This window comes from Nannobrachium achirus, assembly GCF_963921795.1.
Source record: "Nannobrachium achirus genome assembly, chromosome: 20".
Classification (NCBI taxonomy): Eukaryota; Metazoa; Chordata; class Actinopteri; order Myctophiformes; family Myctophidae; genus Nannobrachium; species Nannobrachium achirus.
In genome coordinates this window covers 17,000,615-17,021,929 of record NC_137827.1, presented here as the reverse complement: position 1 = coordinate 17,021,929, position 21,315 = coordinate 17,000,615, and the positions used below count along the sequence as shown (strand labels likewise).

Genomic DNA, 21,315 nt, shown 5'->3' with positions numbered 1-21,315 from the left:
TATGCGTTGCTTTTTTGGCTGTGGTGTGCGCGGAGTGTGTGTGACTGTGTGTGTGTGTGTGTGTGTGTGTGTGTGTGTGTGTGTGTGTGTGTGTGTGTGTGTGTGTGTGTGTGTGTGTGTGTGTGTGTGTGTGTGTGTGTGTGTGTGTGTGTGTGTGTGTGTGTGTGTGTGTGTGTGTGTGTGTGTGTGTGTGTGTGTGTGTGTGTGTGTGCGTGCGTGCGTGCGTGCGTGCGTGCGTGCGTGCGTGCGTGCGTGCGTGCGTGCGTGCGTGCGCTTTGGCTTGTTTGTGTGATGTAGCCCAGTGTGTGTATATAATGTGTATATGTCTGTGTAAGAGAGTACGTGCTGGGATGCCAGAGTGCTCCAGCAACGGTTTGTGTGTGTGCGCTCCCCGGTTCTGAATTGGACACAGTGTGCTTTCCAAATCCTTCTCCGAGATCCAAGCGATGACTCCCCCAATGATGACTTTGTGAACAATTACCGCACGCCTAGGAGGGCAATAAATAAAAGAAGAACACAGAGCCTTGCCGGTGTGTGTGAACTCACTGCTAGCCATAGAGAGACAGAACATTGAGACAATTGAGCACAATCACAGTTTGTGGGCACATCGATTGCTCTTTTAACGGCAGATGTGTTTGGGCCTGGGGCTGAGTTAGATGTGACTGACTCCCAGTCTGTCAATAGCCCCGTGCACAGGGGCGTCACAAGGGGGGGGGGGGGGGGGGGGGAAGTGGGACTGAGTTACTAGGGCCCAAGGTGGAGGGGGCCTTAATTATTTTATACGTTAGCTATTGAAAAATAGCAGATCTACAAGCTCACAGCGCGGCACCGAGTGCCGCGCTGCGAGCTTGTAGATCTGCTATTTTTGAAAAGACGTGAAAATGTGTGCAAATCTTTGATTATATGTATTTTTTAAGCGAACATTTGTAACTCAAATTTTGCTTTTGGGGGGGGTCCCTGGAACTAAATATTTTATGATGGAGTTCCGTGGCCAAATACATATCATTTTGGGGGTCCTTCACATGAAAAAGTTTGAGCACCACTATCATAGAAACATGCACACATATTCACGCTAAGACTTGCACACATATTCACGCTTAAAAAAAAAAAATCTACAAGCTCGCAGCACGGCACTCGGTGCCGCGCTGTGAGCTTGTATATCTGCTATTCTTCAATGGTTAAAGCACAAAATAACGCAGTGAATCATCGTACCCAGGGCCCAGAATTTGGTGCGACACCCCTGCCCCATGCACTTCCTGTTGTCCCCACCAGTCAGCTGGATGGGGACCAGGCTAGTCAGTATGATGGCACCGCAGTGGAGAAATTGATTTCAGTTGATGGCCAGAGATGGTCTGGTACAGTATGTGACATTTGTATTAAAAAGCATAACAAGCTATGTCTTTTTTTTTTTTTTTTTTTGCTTCTGCACTGCGTCAAAAGCTGTCTTTATGCGATAATGAGGCGCTGACCGAATTGAAAGGTCAAGTATTTCGGTTATGGTATTAGTAGCCTATAGCGTTCTTTTTACTTAGAATTGCTGAATAACAGAAGTCGATGACGTAGACGTTCTTCCTTATTTGGTTCAGACTTGATTGCTATTCTCTCGTACAGTTTTGAATTTATTTCAACCACCCTGGACTCTATTTTGGGCATGGCATTATAGGTTTTCAAAACTCATGTTCTAACGTTTCCAAAATGAGCTAACAACACGCACTGTGAGCTTGTAGAACGACTATTTCTGAATGGCCGAAGAAATGGGACTTGAGTAGGGCTGTCACGATTATGACATTTTACATGACCATTAACTCTCCCCACGCTTTGAACGTTAACGTTCGCCCCATTTTTTACAGAACCTCGATGCCAATACGGCGCTCGTTCGTTCGTTCGTCTGATGACTGTAAGCTGATGAGGGGTCGCGCGGCCGTGTACTGTAAACACATTTTCCGCGGTGATGGTGTAAAAAATCCATTATGTGTTACATCAACAGAGACTATTTCACTTCCTTGTTGATTTCCTCTGGCCCGGAGCTCTGTAGCCAGTGACTGGTCTGAATCTACGGCAACACATAACAGGCACATTCACATTCATTCTCGCATGATGCCGCCCTCTGCTGCCTGGCAGACCAAAGTGCACTATTGCACAATAAAAAAAAGAAAAAAAAAGAAAAAAGAAATGTGTCTATCTATCTACTATAACGTCGCAAAGGTAAGCCGCTTTTTGATGGCACCAGACCCAATAAATAAATAAATAATCTGGCAGTAGGAGAGTTAATTGTCTCAATAATTGCGATTAACGATTTAATTGTGTTTTTGTCGTTGACAACTACATTTCTGTTTGACTTTTAGGCTTTGAAGTTGCACATGGCAATTATGACATAACTTAAATATACAAAGAAATTACAGACATATTTAACTATATACTTAAAAAAGATTTGACGTGTTGTGAGCTTGTAGATCGGCTATTTCCACTACTTTTTGAAAGTGTTTGAAACTAAATTAACATTTCTCAACACAGAAACGATTATGACGAAAATAATTGCGATTAGACGATTATGTAACAATTGTGACAGCCCTAGACTTGAGTAGTTAAAAGGTAAAACGTCGCCGCCCTTATCCCGATTCCTGGCGTTTGACCGACGGTAATGATTTTGGTGCAACTCTTTTTCTGTCACATCTTCCATTCTGTGGTTGAAGCTTCTCTGCAGAGAGGAAGGATCGCGGAGAACCGTGACAGCTAGTTTCCATTACCTCTCCCTTTGTGTTGACCCGGAGGTTAATATTCAGACAAAGTGGAAAGAAAATCTTTCACCACAATATGGGGCTAATTTTTTACTCTTCTCCCTGACCAATAGGTAACCACCGTTAAGAAGGCAGATCCGGTAGCCTCGGGCCCTCGTCTCCCAAGCTCCTGCCAGGGCTGAGTGAAAGACGTTCGGGGCAACAAAGCTGTGGCTCTCCCCGTCAGAATCCTGGATCCACCAACATGACCGATGTGGTGATTGTCAAGGAGGGATGGCTGCATAAAAGAGGTGAGTGAGCAGATAAACAGAACGGATTATGGCTTTATCGACATATCAGCAATAACCTCCCATCAATGTATTATTTAATAATAATTTTGAGTGGTCTGAATCTGAACTTCTTCTTGTTATATAAAAAATAACGTTAGTTATTAGCTATGATGTATGTATGTAGCTTAAAAGTAGATTATTAGAGTTGTGCATGCTTCAAGTATGTACCTGATTTCTAAACTGGCAAAAAAATATATAATAATAAATACTGGTGTGTGTGTGTGTGTGTGTGTATAATATATATATATATATATATATATATATATATATATATATATATATATATATATATAACCACATTCTAAACTATATTACATTTGCATACATTTTCCTTGTTGATATACTTAATGGATTGAATCATGGCTGTAAAATGATCAGCGCATTATGGAATACTGCACATTCCTATTAATTTGAAATGTTTTATATGCATACTTGTGGCGCAGAATGTTGCATTGAGATATTCCAAACATTTCCCCCAAAATCCACATTACCTCCAGCGGGCTCTGTCCTCGGACTGTAGCGCGGCATTGACGGGACTGAATTTTGTTTTTGAAAATGCAGCAGGAATGCCTGGACCTGACAGACATATTTCTCGAGTTGATTGATTCCAGGTTTCCCTCCATTTGGAGAGGCAGTAAGCCAGCCGTAATGTAAAGAGCCTTCTGGTTCATGCTGTCCCCATTGGGCCCCATTTAGCTGCTTTGACAGTGGTGTGCGGTGGTGGTGTGGCGTGGCTCTGTCGGGCATGAGTCCTGTTGTGTTTGGACGAAGAGGCATTCCTCACATACCTGCTGGCTTTGAGCAGCTTTGTGTGTGCACACTAACTGGGCCTGTTTCACTGTGGCTTGCTTGCCCCCCCCCCCACCCCGCCCCAGCGTTCACCAGGGGCAAAGTAGGATAAGAAACTCCTCCAGAACCAGAGGCGGATCAATGTCCCAGCCAGGGCTGTGTCTTAACTGCAAACTTTTTTAATTTCAAGGACCCCAATTTGGTATGCATCAGGCCAGTGGTTCTCAACCTTTTCAGGCTGTGACCCCCAAAATGTTCATATTTTAACTGGGGACCCCCTATCCTGCCGAGCACTAAGAACTGAGGCATTACATTTTGTATAACACGGTTCTATTGTGAAAATATTTATAATAAACGATAATAACGATTATCGTCCGATCCCTACATTGGTTTTTGAACAGGGTGATAGGAGAACAGGTCACTATAGGGCTGCTGTGGTGATGGTGTGTAGACGACTGTACAGCTCGTTGGGTTCTCAGGGGAGGGGTCCCCAAAGCATGGGCTGAGAACACAACAAGCTGCTGTGTTAGGCCGGCCAGGCTCAGGTGGTCCTAGGCCAGTGGAGAGAGAGAGAGAGTGTGTGTGTGTGTGTGTGTGTGTGTGTGCGTGCGTGCGTGCGTGCAAATAAATTACATTGAATTTATTTAGACCATGGATGGACCACTGTTTCAAATGATTCTATGAAATGACTAAATCATGTCAATTAAATCAAATTGTCTAAATGTGATAATGTATATATGTAGATATAGACATGTGTACAATAACAATATTATGTTATTAAAATGAATTCATTTCAAGTGAATTGATTCTTATAGTAACATTCACCTACTCCTCATTGGACCCTCTGACCTGGCTGGTGGCGATGAGTTAATGGAGAAAATGTAAAGATTTATGTGAAATCGCAGATTTCTTTGTCTGGAGCACGAGCAGCTGTAAAGGCAAATGTCAGCGTGGTTGTAATCAGGTGAAGAGAATAGCATGGAGAAATGTGGAACTAACATTTATCTGACTTCACCACTGCATGAGGTTATCTCGTGCTGAGAGTAAACGTGTATCAGTTTATGCCTTCCCTTCTGCGTAATGTCGACGCTTTTGGCACGTGTCCATTTTTCCACACCTTTCCTCGCTATTGATAAGGAGGGAGGTTTTCTAAGAGGTATTCCAGTGTAAAAGGTAACTATTAGGGTAAACACTAGACCGGTTAAAAAACCCTCTAATTTGTTACGGAGCTGGGCGATAATGCTCATTAAATGTACACACACTTGACACACGCACGCACGCACGCATGCATGCATGTGCTGTTCACGCACACACACACACACACACACACACACACACACACACACACATGCACTCACACACACACACACACGCTAAACAAACAAGCCTTGAGGAGTAGTGAGTTGGCATGCTGTCGCTGCCCAGCAGCTGTGCCCTGTGAAATGTCACCCAGAGCCGCTGGTGTTTTGATTGGAGGGGCGTCCGGCCTTGCCTCCTTGACAGGAAGGCGTTTAGTGTCGCGTCACTGTCACCGCTGCCTTCGCCACCAGAGCCGCGGCACAGAAGGTGAGCCTGCAGCGGCCATGTCCCGCTGTCCATCACCTCCTCGGCCACCCGGTCCCCGCGATGCCACTCTGGTCCAGCGTCGCACCTGTGGCGGAGCCCTGTAACCGTGGCAGTGCCACCCAAAGTGACTCACTTCGCCGTGTGGGTGCAATAATGGCTCATGCCTATTCCTGGCACGTTTCGGCCTGATCATTGCTTCCATGTGCGCGTGTTAAACTCCCAACTTAATTCTTAATAAAAGCACGGCCTATCTTAACTCCCTTCCAGCTTTAACGTGGCCCAGGTCTCTACTAAATTCTTAAAGGACTTAACACTTCCACAGCCTGCCCAGAATGGCTTGTCTGTGGACTAGCCGGAAATTTCTATTATTGTATTATGATCTGAGACAGCATTCATTTTACAAGACAATCAGCGCGATTCAACGTAACGTCATTCTTTTTTCCCCATCCCGATCGGTCGTTGTTTACTCACCAGCGAATTGTCTCGATCTGCATTGGCATATAGTGGCGATTTTGCCGGAGGCATCTTCCCCCCCGTGCGCTTCACGTGCACGATCCGTGCACATCGAGGTAAGCGAATGTAATCCACTATCACTAGTCGTCATGCTGAAATACTAAAATATCTAAAAACTCAGATTGAACACAAAAAAGAACTCAGGATTGTGTTGATCGTGTCCCAAACAACAATAAAATAAGATAAGGTTGTCCCAGAGGTGAAGTGGCCCTTTAAGTGGCTCCCCGTGGCTGAGAAAGAGTTAACAAAGGTGTGTGCTGTTGGCTTTGCCCTCCGTTAATGCCCATTTAATGATGCCACGTCATGACCGGGTCCCACGGCGCCAGGCCGGACACGGCCACCGAGCGCCGAACAACTCGGGCGTGGAAGCCGAGAACATCCGCGCCACGTCTCCGTGCCCCTTCGGTTCCTGACCGATGAGTCGTGTTCAGCGTGCGAGCATGAGCCGCTTTGGGGCTCCCATCCCTGGCACAACAATAGAGTTGGAAATAATTGTTGGAGCAAGCAGGGTCTCTCAGCTACCCCATAGACCCAGTAGGACTGACTGTGTACACGGTCAAGCAAGCAGGGTCTCTCAGCTACCCCATAGACCCAGTAGGACTGACTGTGTACACGGTCAAGTTCCAGATCCTCAGCCTTGTAGTGTTCTGTAAGCTCAGCTGGACGATGACCCCATTCTAGGGATGGGACGATACGTGATGTTATCGTTTATCGTGATAAAAAACACTCACGATAATCGTTATCGTGGAGATTTAATTCATCGTGATATCGTCCTCCGTCATGCACTGGGATCAATTCACCTTTTATTTGCCGAGCTGCATCCAGTGCCACTTAAACCTTTATAATTGGTAAAAGGTAGAGATGTTACCGATCAATCGGCAATGGATCGGATCGGGCCAATCAAAGCGTGATCGGCGATAATCGGTGGTTTAGATCAAAAGGTAAATTCACCGATCCGATCGGATAGGTGCATCTGATCAACCAGCCGTTCAGTATGCCCACTTGAGGCCATTTTGGGGTATTGATTTCCACAGTGCTGAAGGAATAATTAGTTACTGCTATGATAATAAATACATAGTAATGCTGGTAAATAACTATAAGGCAAATATATAAATGAATTCATGAGTGAATGAATGAATTAAAGTTAAAACATTAACATTTAGAAAATATAAATAATAACTTGATCGGATCGGTGATTGATCGGGATCGGGTGATCAAACTTTTGTGATCGGTGCTCGGTGATCGGTTCCAAAAAACCTGATCGGACCATCCCTAGTAAAAGGTACTTTTAATATACATACTTGATACAGTCTTTTTTTTCACTCTCTATCAAATGTCTATGCCAAAAAATAGCCGATCTTCAATCGCTATTTTTCTGCAATTTTTTGGCAAATGTTCGGCCCCAGGATAATGGATTTTGATTATCGCGATAATATCGTAAAGCGTGATTTATTTTGTCACAATAATCGTGATATGACATTTTCATATCGTCCCATCCCTACCCCATTCAGAAGGATATGCCTTCATACTCTTTCCTCAACCCCCCTGTGGGATCTTAGAGCAGTGGTTCTCAACCTGTGGGTCGGGACCCCAAATTATTTTGGGGGGGTCCCCAGATGATTAACTTAATGTGCACCATTGTTTTCTCTCTGAACAGTAAACAAACCAGCATATAAGGTTTAAGTGTATACAGGGTATCTGCACATTTATAAAGTCACAGTTTAGAGGCAGAAATTGCTGTAGACAGTGCTAGTAATGTTTACCAGGGGTATCTGTTTTGGAAGGACTAGTTTGTAATGGCAAGGCAAACTAGTGTCATCATAGCCGTGTGTGTGCGTACGTGTGGGGGGGTGTGTGTGTGACTGTGTGCATGTACGTATGTGTGTGTGTTTGTGTGTGTGTCGCACTGTTTACACTGCGAAGCACATTTTTGCAGAAGTATATTGCCCAGTACCCACATGCACCAACCGCCTTGCAAGCAGAGGCTTGCAACAACACTGCAGCTTTGTTGTTGTCTATATCGTAACCCGTTGTTATGCGTACCCAAAATGATACTTCCCTTTCGGATACTTCACATGCTGCGCCCACGTTCGCTCGAATGCGCCTGCCTGCCTGCCTGCCTACGGGCCTCGAGTGGTCGCAGGGACCAATCCGAGTGTTATTTTTATTTGCAAGTGTGCTTTTTCTAAAGTTTCCATCAAAGCCGGAGAGAGCATCGTCCGACATCAAAGGGGGCAGATTGCGGGTTCCCCAGATTCCAGGGGAAAGCGCTCCGGCCAAGAACCCAGTGAAGCTCGACAGAATCGCGCTTGCTTGACCTCGCCTCTCTCTCTCCCAGCTCTTGTTTATTTGACTCATTTGCTCCCTGACAAGTATAAAGAGCCGGCCCCCTCGTTAGGCTAACGAAGGCCGCAACAACTGTTGGATTTGGGGTGGCACGCTCAGCTGGCCCCGAGTCCACGAGAGGGGAGAGGGAGAGCTGCAAACACACTGGGGAGAGAGAGAGAGAGAGGCAGGGGTGTCACACCAAATTCTGGGCCCTGGGTACAAGGATTCACTGCGGGCCCCCCATGAACTGGGAACGCTTTATTACACATTATTTTGTGCTTTAACTATTGAAAAATAGCAGATATACAAGCTCACAGCGCGGCACCAAGTGCCGCGCTGCGAGCTTGTAGATCTGCTATTTTTTAGGTTTTTTGAAAAGCCTATGTTTCTATGTCAGTGGTGCTCAAACCTTTTCATGTGAAGGACCCCCAAATGTATTTGGCCACGTACCCCCATCTCAAAATATTTAGTTCCAGGGACTCCCCCGAAGCAAAGATTTGAGTTACAAATGTCCGCTTAAAAAATACACGTATTCAAAGATTTGCACACATTTTCACGACTTTTCAAAAATAGCAGATCCACAAGCTCGCAGCGCGGCACTCGGTGCCGCGCTGTGAGCTTGTGTATCTGCTATTTTTCAATAGCTAAAGTACAAAATAATGAAGGCCCTTCCACCTTGGGCCCTAGTAACTCAGTCCCACTTTCCTCCCCCCGTGTGACGCCCCTGGAGAGAGGGAGGGAGGGAGAGAGAGAGAAGGTAGAGAAGAGAGAGAGAGAGAGAGAGAGAGAGAGAGAGAGAGAGAGAGAGGGGGAACAGAAGTTGAGCAGCATCTCTGTGAGGTTCCCAGAACATTGCTCAGTGACCCGGGCTGCCTCAGGAAAGTGGATGTTCTGTGTGACGTGCCGCTCCGACCCTTGTGTGGTTGTTCAGCCCAGAGCCTGTCAGCTGATTGGTCTCCATCGCTGGCCATGTGACCTGGTAGACACCTCAGTGACCATGTTGGTGGTCCAGGAGGAAAGTGGGTTTGTGTGTGTGTGTGTGTGTGTGTGTGTGTGTGTGTGTGTGTGTGTGTGTGTGTGTGTGTGTGTGTGTGTGTGTGTGTGTGTGTGTGTGTGTGTGTGTGTGTGTGTGTGTGTGTGTGTGTGTGTGTGTGTGTGTGTGTGTGTGTGTGTGTGTGTGTGTGTGACAACATGACGTGTTGTGAGCTTGTAGATTGGCTAAGAGTTTTGGTAGAGAGTGAGAAAAGACTCTATTAAGTGTGTTATTTCCTGGTCCGTTTTACCAATGAGGTGTTTAAATGGTACCGGATTATGCAGCTCGGCAAATAAAAGGTGATCCCAGTGCTTGAAGGAGGATAATTTCACGATAAACGTAAATCTCCACAATACGATTATTGTGAGTGTTCTTTTATCACAATAAACCACAATACCGATTACCGTCACATCCCTAGTGTGTGTGTGTGTGTGTGAGAATTGTGTTGCTGAGGGGCAGAAAGAAGAATAACAATGTGTGTCTGTATGGCACCAGCCACAGTGGTCATTATAATTATATATTTTACTTCTGTTGAATTTATTCGTGTCCTGAGAAGACCTCCTGCAATCCTATCTGCATAATGTGTATTCATGGTATTTGATTTGACGCTGTGCGTTGCTTCAGTATGGCTTTTCTCCTGACGGGAAACACTCGGGTGTGGGTGTGTGCTCCTGTGTTTTTGCTCTTCAAAGGAGCAGACCCACCTGATTAACCCATTAAGACTTGGAATTGTTTTATGCTTTAGCTATTGAAAAATAGCAGATATACAAGTTTTTTTTCTCCTTTTTTATATTAACCACTTGAACCATATATTGAGATATACTGAGAACTTTAGCCAAAAATAGACGATCTACAAGCTCACAACGCCTCGCACTGCGAGGCGTTGTGAGCTTGTAGATTGGCTATTTTTGGCAAAGAGGTTTGGTGTAGAGGGGAAAAAAGAGCACACCAAGTACAGAGTGAAAGGTCAAGTTCATTAAGTATTGACGATTCAAGTGGTTACATTTCTGACATGAATCCAAAATACATTGATTGTGCTGTCAAACAATGGAACTATGGAATCTCTGAAAAGGTTGAGGGGGTCCCTGCTTCTTCTCTCTTTCAACTAAGGGCTCCTTGGTCTGAAAACGTTGAAGACCCCTGGGTTAAAGTAATATTGCGTTCCCGGTCTGCCTGGCTTAAGGTTCTGTCTCATGACGCAGCAATGCTGACCGCCTCAGGACTTTGACTCGCTGCCAAGTCCACCGCGAGGCTCACCCAGGCTCCTCCACACCCCTTCATTATGGCCGCCCTGGGCCACACATTCTTGCTGAAATACACACGCTCCTCAAAAACTGCAGTATGTGCGTACAGTACATAAAACGTACGGCACTGCTGCTGCAGCTGTAGTCCCCAAGTAGGGATGGGACGATATGAACATTTCATATCACTATATCATTATTGTGACAAAATAAATTGCGATTTAAGATATTATCGCGATAATCAAAAGCCATTATCCTGGGGCGGAACATTTGCCATTTGCGTTGCGACGCGTTGTGATCTTGTAGATCGGCTTTTTTTTTTGGCAAAGACATTTGATAGAGAGTGAAAAAAAGCTGTATCAAGTACGTATATTATGGGTACCTTTTACCAAAGGGTTTAAGTGGTACCGGATATGCAGCTCAGAAAATAAAAGGTGAATTGAACCCATGCATGACGGAGGACGATATCACGGTCAATTAAATCTCCACGATACGATTATCGCGAGTGTTTTTTTATCATGATATACGATAATATCGCTTATTGTCCCATCCCTTCTATAACCACTCTGAAAGGTGGTTTGGTCCACGGAACGCGCCACTGGATGCTCTCCTCCATCTCTGCTGGGCGTTAATGAGAGTAGGAACTTGGGCAGGACTGAAGCATCAGGAAGGACAAACATCACCCCAGCAACAAAGTGTTTGTGATGATGCAAAACGGTAAACAGAGAGATGCCTAAAAACCAAGGGCTCTCAGCTTCATAGAAGGTTTTTTCCCCCCCGTTAGTACACTAAATGTGGTCATAAAACAAGCAAAACATGAGACAACTAGAAGCAGTGCTCTTCCGAGCACAGGTCTCCACCAGGCCGTGCGTCCTGGTGGTGCTACTGTATAATAGGCCAATGTAAAAAGGGTGGCATATGTTCTTCACCTTAGATCTTTCATGGCAATCGGACGCTGCATGCATGATTTCAAGCATTGTGTTCCAAAAATGTGTTTTTCTAAAGTCTACCTGCTGGTGGCGCTATAACAGGACAATGTTAAAAAGGTAGCATTTGTTCCTTGACCTAGTGGGAATATGTGTGGCAAATGTCACGGTAATCGCAAGCTGCGTTGATGATTTGAGGCATTTTGTTCAAAAACGGAGCAATCCTGCAAACTTTGGAAGCTAATATTAGCCAATCAGGATGGAATGTGAAATATCAGACGGATTGGACTTGATCACATGACTATAGAGATACTGTGTACCGATTTGCATGATTTTTGGATAAAATCTCAAGGAGTAATATCCAAAAATGTGTTTTACATAAGTCAGGCCAAAGGTGGCGCTATAAAAGGCTGATGTGAAGAATGCAGGGCAAAGGTTTATCCTTAGCCTCTAGGGAGTGCGCTTACAAAGTTTGAAACTGATCGGTGGAGTTATAGGTAAAACCACAAATCGGGCTGTTATAGCGCCACCATGAGGCTGATTAAAAAAAAAATAAGTGGCATTTCTTCCTCGGCCTAGTGGGAACGTGTGTGCGCGATTTCATGATAATTGCACTTTGCGTTTGTGATTTGAGGCATTTTGTTCAAAACGGCTCAATCCCACAAACTTTGGAAGCCAATCTTAGCCAATCAGGATGGAATATGCAAAATCGGACAGATCCGTGTCGATCACATGACTGTCGAGATATTGCCTACCGATTTGTAGGATTTTTGGACAAAATCTGTAAGAGTAGTGCACAGAAATGTGTTTAGCAAACATCGGCCACTAGTTGGCGCTAGAAAAGGCCCATTTGAAAAATTTAGGGCAGAGGTTCTAGATTGGCATCCAGGGAATGTGTGTGCTCACTTTGGCAGCGACCGGGCCAACGGCGACTGAGATTTGGCGCTCACAAACTGCGAGGACGCACGGACGGACGGACGGACGGACGCACGGACGCACGCACGGACGGACACACGGACGGAGGGGAAAACATACTCTCCCCTCAGCCTTCGGCTGGTGGAGACAATAAGTGTTAGTATGACACACTGTCTGTCGCTATGCTTGATCACTTGTTCTTGTTTGAGACATGCTGCTCATGCTATGTATAAATAAGTGAAAAAGAACCAATTTTTCACCCAGTGTCAATTATCTACTGCAGGGTTTCTCAAACGTTCACATTTTCAAGGTCTCCCCTTAACTCTGACAGTGTACAAATGGAACCAAATTAACCTGTTATCCTACTTCTTTAACCTGTAAGATAAGTGCATCCACAATTATTTATGTATCATTATTCAATGTTGCTTAGTATGCTTACCGCCTTGGAATCTATAATTTTGTAACGAACCGTGCTGGGATCACCAGTCCGGCCAACAACCCTGGTGGAGCGAGTTGCGGCCGCATATGAGGACGCTACACCCTCCCCACGGTTTGAATCTAAGCGCGCCCTTGGTTTTCACTGTCCATACCAAGTCCTTCACGCGAGTGACGCCCCACTTCTGACATCAGTAGCGAACAGTGTAGTGACGAGCTCTGGGATCGAACCCACGAACAGCAGCTCGTAAGTCTGACCAACCACCTCCTGCGCTAAGGGGGTGGTCCTCTGGCTCTCTGTTTCCCAGACAGTGGGTCCGGACTTGTGGCTTTTCCTACATTTAAAAAAAAAACTATCCTGTGTGTTCTCTTTACACTTGTATTGATCGTTATGCATCTTTGACACAAGTCAGTCAAGTGCATTTGAGGATCAACTTAATGATGCAACTTATTACTTTCAGTTTCCACACACACAACAGTTAATCGAGCTAGTCATTTAAATAAATATCTGTCACAGATATTTTGTATATGTATCTTACCGTCCACTTGAATGGAGACAGATATTTTGTATCTGTTTATCTAGCCCATTGGGAATGGGCCTGTAATCTAGCACTAAGGATTAATGTAGCACTAAGGATGTTTGGATTTTGGATATTGTGATATGGCGTATGTGTTTCTTGCTTTGAACAACTTTTAAGCCCTGTTTTATACTGTCAAAAATAGCAAATTTACAAGCTGACGTGTCGGCCATTTCTTTTCTAATATGAAAAATCGACACAATATCAATATTGATGGATCTGGTCAAAAATACGATGACGGCCCCAGTAATGTAACTCACTGCCATTGAGTGAAGAGGGCCTTAGTGTGTCATGCATGCGATCCATCACTTTTTTGGAAGTCACCCGGCCAGCAGTTGATGTGCTCGGCTGCTCAGGAAGGCCACCGGACTGTAGCAGGCGGCACTGAACCCTGGAAGCGGCAGACAGGGAGTTGGAAGCAAAGCCCCAGAGGCAGGGGCCAGCAGCAGAGGGTGTCTCCCCAGGAAGCCTGGGCTCTGGCTGGGGCGTCTGGCCGTCAGCGCGGGGGCCCCCTCCGTGCTCGGGGTAATGGGAAGCAGCCTTCCTGCTAAATGTGGTGGAGAGAAGTAAATTGCTGGGGTGCAGCTGTCGGCTGGCTGGGCTGGGCTCTGGCGGGCGTAGCGGGGGGTCCTCAGTGCGGCTGAGGGGAGGTGGCACCTCCGTCACTCTGTCTCCGCTCCCGGCAGGCCCGCTGTGTGCTTACTTTGCTGTGCAGAGTCCGCCTGCTCGCCGCAACTGTGGCGCTCCACCGTGGCCCTCCATCTCTGTCTGTCTGTCTGTCTGTCTGTCTGTCTGTCTGTCTGTCTGTCTGTCTGTCTGTCTGTCTGTCTGTCTGTCTGTCTCTGTCTGTCTGTCTGTCTGTCTGTCTGTCTGTCTGTCTGTCTGTCTGTCTGTCTGTCTGTCTGTCTGTCTGTCTGTCTGTCTGTCGCTCTCTTTTTTCACTTTCTTTGTTTCTGCCTCTTCCTCGCTCCCCCTTCATCTCCGTCGCTCCGCTTGTTCTCTCCTGTTCTTCTCGCATGTCGTCGTTGTTGTCGGGCGGAAACCTCGTATCTCCAAGTTTCAAATGTGTACGTTCTTTCGCAAAGTAAAGCCCTGCTTCATCGTACAAGGCTGTCACGAGTGAAAACAGCAGATCTTCAAGCACACAACGCCTCGCGGTGTGCTTGTAGATCTTCTGTTTTCACTAGTTTGAATCATTTTTAAAATGATAGATGCAAAACGAACGGTTTTGGACATACAAGGTTTTCACCCGACAGCGACGATATTCTTCCTCCTCCTCTTGTCTGACCCCCTGCGCGCACGCACGCACACAAACACACACACACACACACACACAGTACACACACACTTTCTTTTCTGCCACTGCCAGCCTCTGTTTCCAGTGCACATCCCCCCCCAACCCCCCCCCTCCCCTGACCCCGCTGACAACACAGACCCGCAGCGGAAGCTGCCTTCGACCGGCGACGAGCTCCCAGTCTCTGACATCAATCACATCACTGACTCAGTGTAGAGAGGGAGAGAGAGAGAGAGAGAGAGAGAGAGAGAGAGAGAGAGAGAGAAAGAAAGAGAGAGAGAGAGAGGGAACTATAGGCAGTGGTGGAGAGAAGTGTAGGTCAGGGGTGCCCCAAACTTTTCCATGCCAAGGAATGGACCCCCAAAATAGCCATAGCCTCTGGCCAGTGGCTGCACCACCCGTAACGCGAAATGACTTAAAAAGAAAAAAAGTGCAAAAGAAAGAAGCCGATCTGAAAGCCCTCCCCGCGGCCCCCTGGCGGCGGCCCCCCCAGGGGCCACAAACCCCACATTGGAAACCTGTGGCAAAGAGCAGTCCAAGCTGGGATGCTCAGCTGTGTGCAGAGTCTGCAGACTGAGGGTGGACTGTATGCTCTGATCACATCAGTCCTCCCTGCGGACACACACACACACACACACACACACACACACACACACACACACACACACACACACACACACACACACACACATACACACACACAGAGCCAGGCACGTGCACACATAGACATCAAAGGGGGCTTGAGCCCCTGCCCTTTTACCTGTCCGTAAAAAGTGTTCTCTCCAGACCGTGAATGCAGTTTTCACTGTGGTGAAAGAAATGCAAATGCCCTCTTTTTCATGTCATACCTGAAGGCAGCGTTCAAGGGAATTGCCTTGTCCAGACTCTCCTGAACTTGAATGCAGCATCTTATGTTGAAATAATTGCCCTCTCTGTGTAGAAAACCATGCCGTTACGCCACATCTCCAGTATTGACTTGATTATGCTTAGTTCAGTGTGGTATCAAGCACTGAAAATAGCCGACCTCCAATGTGAGCTCAGAGGTCTGCTATTTTCAATATTTTCACCAAAAAGCCCTTTTTAGAAATGTCGGCCCCTGCCTCTCTAACATTCTCTGCACGTCCCTGCACTGAGCCTTGACGCAGACGCCCAGAGGCCTCAGCGATTCATCGTGGATCACAGGAAGTTGAGATCAAAGTAGCGGCGGTCTTAATAATTAAGAGCAAGAAAATTACCTGTCCTCGTAACGCGAAAACAAAACAACAACAAAAAAAGCAGTCCCGCGGCCTTCCCTCTCGTTGCCCCGTCCCGCGTCAGTGTCAGGGCTGTACATCGGAGCCATTGAGCTTTAATTGGCACTAATGTGCACTAAATAAAGTGTGTTTATTTGTTTGCTACGCAGTAACCCAGTTAACTAATCCATGGACTGCTTGTTTGTCCAGGGAGGGGGCGGGGGGGGGGGGGGGGGGGGTTGGGGTGCAAATCTCAGCCCTTGCAGTGAGGCAGGGGGGGAAACTTCCCACAGCGTTTCTATGGTAATCAGCAGGTGTCACTCGCCGGCGGAGAAGAAGTGAGGGCTTTCTTACGAGCGTGAGAAAGAGGGGCAGCCTCCATCCCCCCCCCCCCCCCCCCCCACACACACACACACCACTTTCCCCTCCTTTTTTCCCCCTGTAGCGGTAGCAGCGGCAGCCTCTGTGACAGGGAGAGAGAGAGGGAGAGAGAGAGATGAGGGAGAGAGAGAGAGAGAGAGATGAGGGAGAGACACAGAGAGGGCTGCAGTGAGGACCGGGGGTGGCCCTTCTTCCCGACCTGTTGATGCCACTGCCAAAGCCAGGGGTGTCAACACCAAATTCTGGGCCCTGGGTACAAGGATTCACTCACATGTTGTGCTTTAACTATTGAAGAATAGCAGATCTACAAGTAGATGTGCTATTTTTGAAAAATCGTGAATATTCAGAATTCTGAAGTCTGAATATTTCAAATCCTTCTAAGTAATTTTTTGAAAAAAACACGTTTTTTTTTCATGTGAAGTACCCCCAAAATGTTATATATTTTGGCCACAGACCCCCATCTCAAAATATATATTCCAGGGACCCCCCAGAAGTAAAATTTGAGTCGCTAAATACATATAAATACATATATTCAAAGATTTGCACACATTTTCACGACTTTTCAAAAAAGTGCCACGCTGCAAGCTTGTAAATCTGCTATATTTCAATAACTAAAGTATAAAATAATTAGGGCCCCTCCACCTTGGGCCCTAGTGACTCGGTCCCACTTTTCCCCCCCTTGTGACGCCCCTGCCTGCCAGTAGAGTCCCCATCCAGCTGCATGAGAGGGAGAGAGGGAGGGAGAGAGAGGCAGGGGGGACAAAGGGGGAGAGGGGAGGGGGGACAGCAGGAAGAGGGGGAGGAGGGGGGAGAGAGAGGGAGGGCGAAGAAGAAAAGAAAGAATGAAGAGAGCCCAAACTCCTGGGCGGTTTAGGCTGGCATGTGAGCCAGGCTGTTGTGGGCCTGCCTGGCTGCCTCAGTCAGGACAGACAGCCTTATATGGTAGCGGAGGAAGCTGGGCAGCCTTCAGGACAGGTTTCGTTTCATAGCGACCGTCGCGGAGAGAGTGTTGCGCGACAAAAGCTATCGTCGTCGTCGGGGCGGAAAAAAACTTGGATGTCCGAAACCGATCATTTTTTGTATTTATCGTTTTGAAATTGATTTAAACTTAGTGAAAATTGCCGATCTACAAGCACACAACGCCTCGCACGGCGCTATTTTCATTGTTTTGCGTCAACAGTCTTGTATGATGAAGCAGGACTTCACGTTATACGATACGAGATACGAGGCTTTCTGCCTGACAGTGAGGCTACGGCATAGCTCAGGGGTAGAGAAACCGTTATTAGAGCACGAAGGGTTCCCGAAGGGTTCCCAGTTCGAATCCGGGCTCCCCCTGAGTTAATGTCGAAGAGTCCTTGAGCAAGACTCTGAACCCCTAATTGCTCCCGGTGAGCAGGTTGGTGCCTTGCATGGTTTCCTCCGCCATCGGTGTATGAATGTGTGCGTGAATGGGTGAATGTAATGCACAATCTATGTAAAGCGCCTTGGATAAAAGCGCTATATAAATGCACCATTTACCATTTACGCTACGTGTCTTCAATTGGCAAAAAGCATCGACACAAGGGTGCGTCGCCCCTTTTTTATCATACGACTAGTTATGTGAACCGCGAATTGGAGGTCGGTATGCGTTGACACTTTTTGTCGTACGACCAGGTTTGAATCAGCCACAAAAAAAGCGTGGGGTGGGGGTCGGGGGTTAGGGGGTGGAGGCTGACTGCATTGGGGTTCGGTGGTGACCCCCCCCCCCCTCTCTTGTCCTCTGGAGCGGGGCGGCCCGTCCACCCGCGCGGGGCTCATTGAGATGCAGGGCACACGGGGTGGCAGGGCTGCAGCTGCAGCCTACAGCAGGCCAGGCAGGGACCCGGGCAGAAAGGGGGGGGGGGGGGTACGGAGGGGTGGCAGACCAGGGAAAAACCAACAAAAGACACGGACCCTCCCTCCCCCCTCTCTCCCCTCGCTTTGGAGTTCTAATTCCCTAATCCTCAAAACCCCCCCGCACCTCCCCGACCCCCTCATCCGATTCTCACCACACACACACACACACACACACACACACACACACACACACACACACACACACCCGGGTTCACACAGTTACCACTGGCTGCCTTCCTCTCACCCCCCCTATGTCCCCCCCCCCCTCCCCTCCCAGAGTCATGAATGACCAGGGACAAAACCCAATAGCCCCCCCCCCACCGACCGACCCCCCCCCCACACCCAGGAAGTCCAACAACCTCTGGTTGTGGGCACTATCTAACCCTCTCTCCATTCCTCTCTTTGTGTGTGTGTGTGTGTGTGTGTGTGTGTGTGTGTGTGTGTGTGTATGACTTAGGGATGGGACGATAAGCAATATTATCATTTATCGTGATAAAAAACACTCACAATAATCATATCGTGGTGATTTAATTTATTGTGATATCGTCCTCCGTCATGCACTGGGATCAATTCACCTTTTATGCGCCGAGCTGCATATCCGATACCACTTAAACCCTCTATAATTGATATAAAGGTAGTTATAATATACGTACCCGATACAGTCTTTTTTTCACTCTATCAAATTTCTTTGCCAAAAAATAGCTGATCTACAAGCTCACAACGTGTCGTGTTGCGACGCGTTCTGTCACTGCAAAGAAATTTGCAGTGACTTCTGCATGATGCGCCAGCAGTGGTGGAAAAAGCGCTCATATTTTTTACTCAAGTAAAAGTATCAATACTGCAATGTAGAAATACTCTGTTAGGGCGCGTTCACACCGCCCAAATATTCTACCTATAATGAGAGACGTGAGTGGATTCCGCCAATGCATTTTCAATTAGCCTAGGTATAGAATAGGGCTAAGGTGGATTAATGTATGTTTTGTAATATAATCATTTATATCTGAATTCTGCACTGTAACTAAAACGTTTTCAAATAAATGTAGCAGAGTTAAAGTACAATGTTTGGATCCGAGATGTTGTGGAGTAGACGTAAAAGTATTGGAAATCGGAAAAAATTATATTTAAGTACAGTACTGGAGTAAATGTACTTGGCTACTTCCCACCACTGTGCGTCAGCCAGCGAGCCCCAGCAGCTGGGACCTCCCTCCGTCCGTCCGTCCGTCCGTCCGTCCGTCCGCATTCCTGCCGTTGTCATGTGGAGACGGATGTAGCGCGACGCTCCTCAGACACAGCCACTAACCTCTGTCACTCCAACGCTGCCTCCTCTGTCCCCGTCATACACCCCCCCCCCCCCCCCCCCCCCCCTACCAGGGACGTGCAGAGAATGTTAGAGAGGCAGGGGCTGGCATTTCTAAAAAATCACACCCGTGTGAAGTGGAGCTGTGTGTGTGTGTGTGTGTGCGTGTGTGCGTGTGTGTGTGTGTGCGTGTGTGTGTGTGTGTGTGTGTGTGTGTGTGTGTGTGTGTGTGTGTGTGTGTGTGTGTGTGTGTGTGTGTGTGTGTGTGTGTGTGGATCATGTGTACCGATTTTTGTGACATTTGAAGAAAATATGTAGGAAAAGGAGCAAAAAGTGTGTTTTGGAGAAAATTCAAGATGGCGGAAAATCTATCATGGCGCAAATGGGCGTGGCCTATATGGGGAGATGCGTCATGACCCAAGGAATCCAGGGAAAAAATATTTTTAATTTTCCGACCTACGGTTCAAGAGTTACAGGCCAAAACGTAAAGTGGGGTGTTATGGCGCCACCATGCGGCCAAATGACACAATTATTTTTTATTTAATCCTTGAAATCATTATGAACCTCCTCTCCAAGTCTTGAAACTCTAGCCCCTATGGTTTGCGAGAGACAAATAATTGAATGTGAGTTTTTGCGATTCCCATTATAAGTCAATGGGGAAAGTTAATTCACTAATAAATTAATATCAATTAAACTATAGAACCTTTCTCTTAGAAAAGTAATAGCCCACGATTCCCGAGTAAGCCGGTCGATTTGACATATGGCGCGAGTGTGTGGTGGCAAAACTGTGGGACTAGTGGCGTGCCGAAGTTTAGGAAGTTCAGGCTACATACACACAGACACACAGACAGACAGACAGACACACACACACACACACACACACACACACACACAGACCCACACAGCCACGTATAGGGAGCCTGTGCTTCACACAGCTCCAAAAAAAGCCTTTTTGGTGGAAATATCGAAAATAGCAGACCTCCAAGCTCACAACGCGTCGCAGCGCGTTGTGAGCTTGGAGGTCGCCTATTTTCGGTTTGTGATAGCACACTGAACTAAGTATATCAAGTCAGTACTGGAGATGTGGCGTAACGGCATGGATTTCTACACAGAGAGGGCAGTTCTTTCAACATAAGATGTTGCATTCAAGTTCAGGGGAGTTTGGACAAGGCAATTCTCTGGAATGCTGCAGTCAGCTATGGCATTGAAACTGGGCATTTGCATTTCCTTCACCATAGTAAAAACTGCATTCATGGTCTGGAGAGGGCACTTTTTACAGACGGTTATAAGGGCAAGGGCTCAAGCCCCCTCCGATGTCTGTGTGTGTGCACGTGCCTGCCCCCCTTACGTCCCCCCGCCTCCCCGCTCTTTAACGAGCGCTAAAACAACATCAAAAATCGCGTCCTTATTTTGAGAAGAAGAAAAAAAAACATCTTTCTAACTTTTTAACTTTCATTGTTTTCCTTTACGAATGTTAAAAAATCACACTCGTGTGAACTGAGCGGTGGTAAGGTTTACATCAGTTCTCAGGATTTCATTGTGTTGGGATAAATCTTAAATCCTTTTGTGGACCAAGGATTTATCATGGCAGGCTCTGGAATCATAAGTTGTTTAGGTACAAAGAGAGTCTTTTAAAAGTTTCGCCACAGGATATTTATTGCCATTTTAGGAATAAAATGCTTTCAGCATCTGGATTGTAATTGATTGTGTGTTGGCCCATCGTCAACGGAGATATGAACCAAAATGCTGGAAATGGAACGTAGTGAGTTTCTCCCCCGCTCCTCTTGCCAAACCCTACCTGGGGTACCTTGTTGTGAGATCACAACGCATGATGTATAGATCTAA

The 21,315-nt window shown here is 46.8% G+C and overlaps 1 protein-coding gene across 1 annotated transcript in view; it reads left to right on the top strand.

Moving 5' to 3' along the window:
- akt1 (v-akt murine thymoma viral oncogene homolog 1) overlaps nt 1–21,315 on the top strand; it is a 79,632-nt gene that overhangs the window by 7,348 nt on the left and 50,969 nt on the right. Inside the window, exon 2 of the mRNA XM_080750033.1 lies at nt 2,852–3,028. Within this exon, the coding sequence (XP_080606159.1) occupies nt 2,983–3,028 (46 nt within the window). The 5' untranslated portion in view covers nt 2,852–2,982. The remainder of the gene's footprint in view (nt 1–2,851; nt 3,029–21,315) is intronic.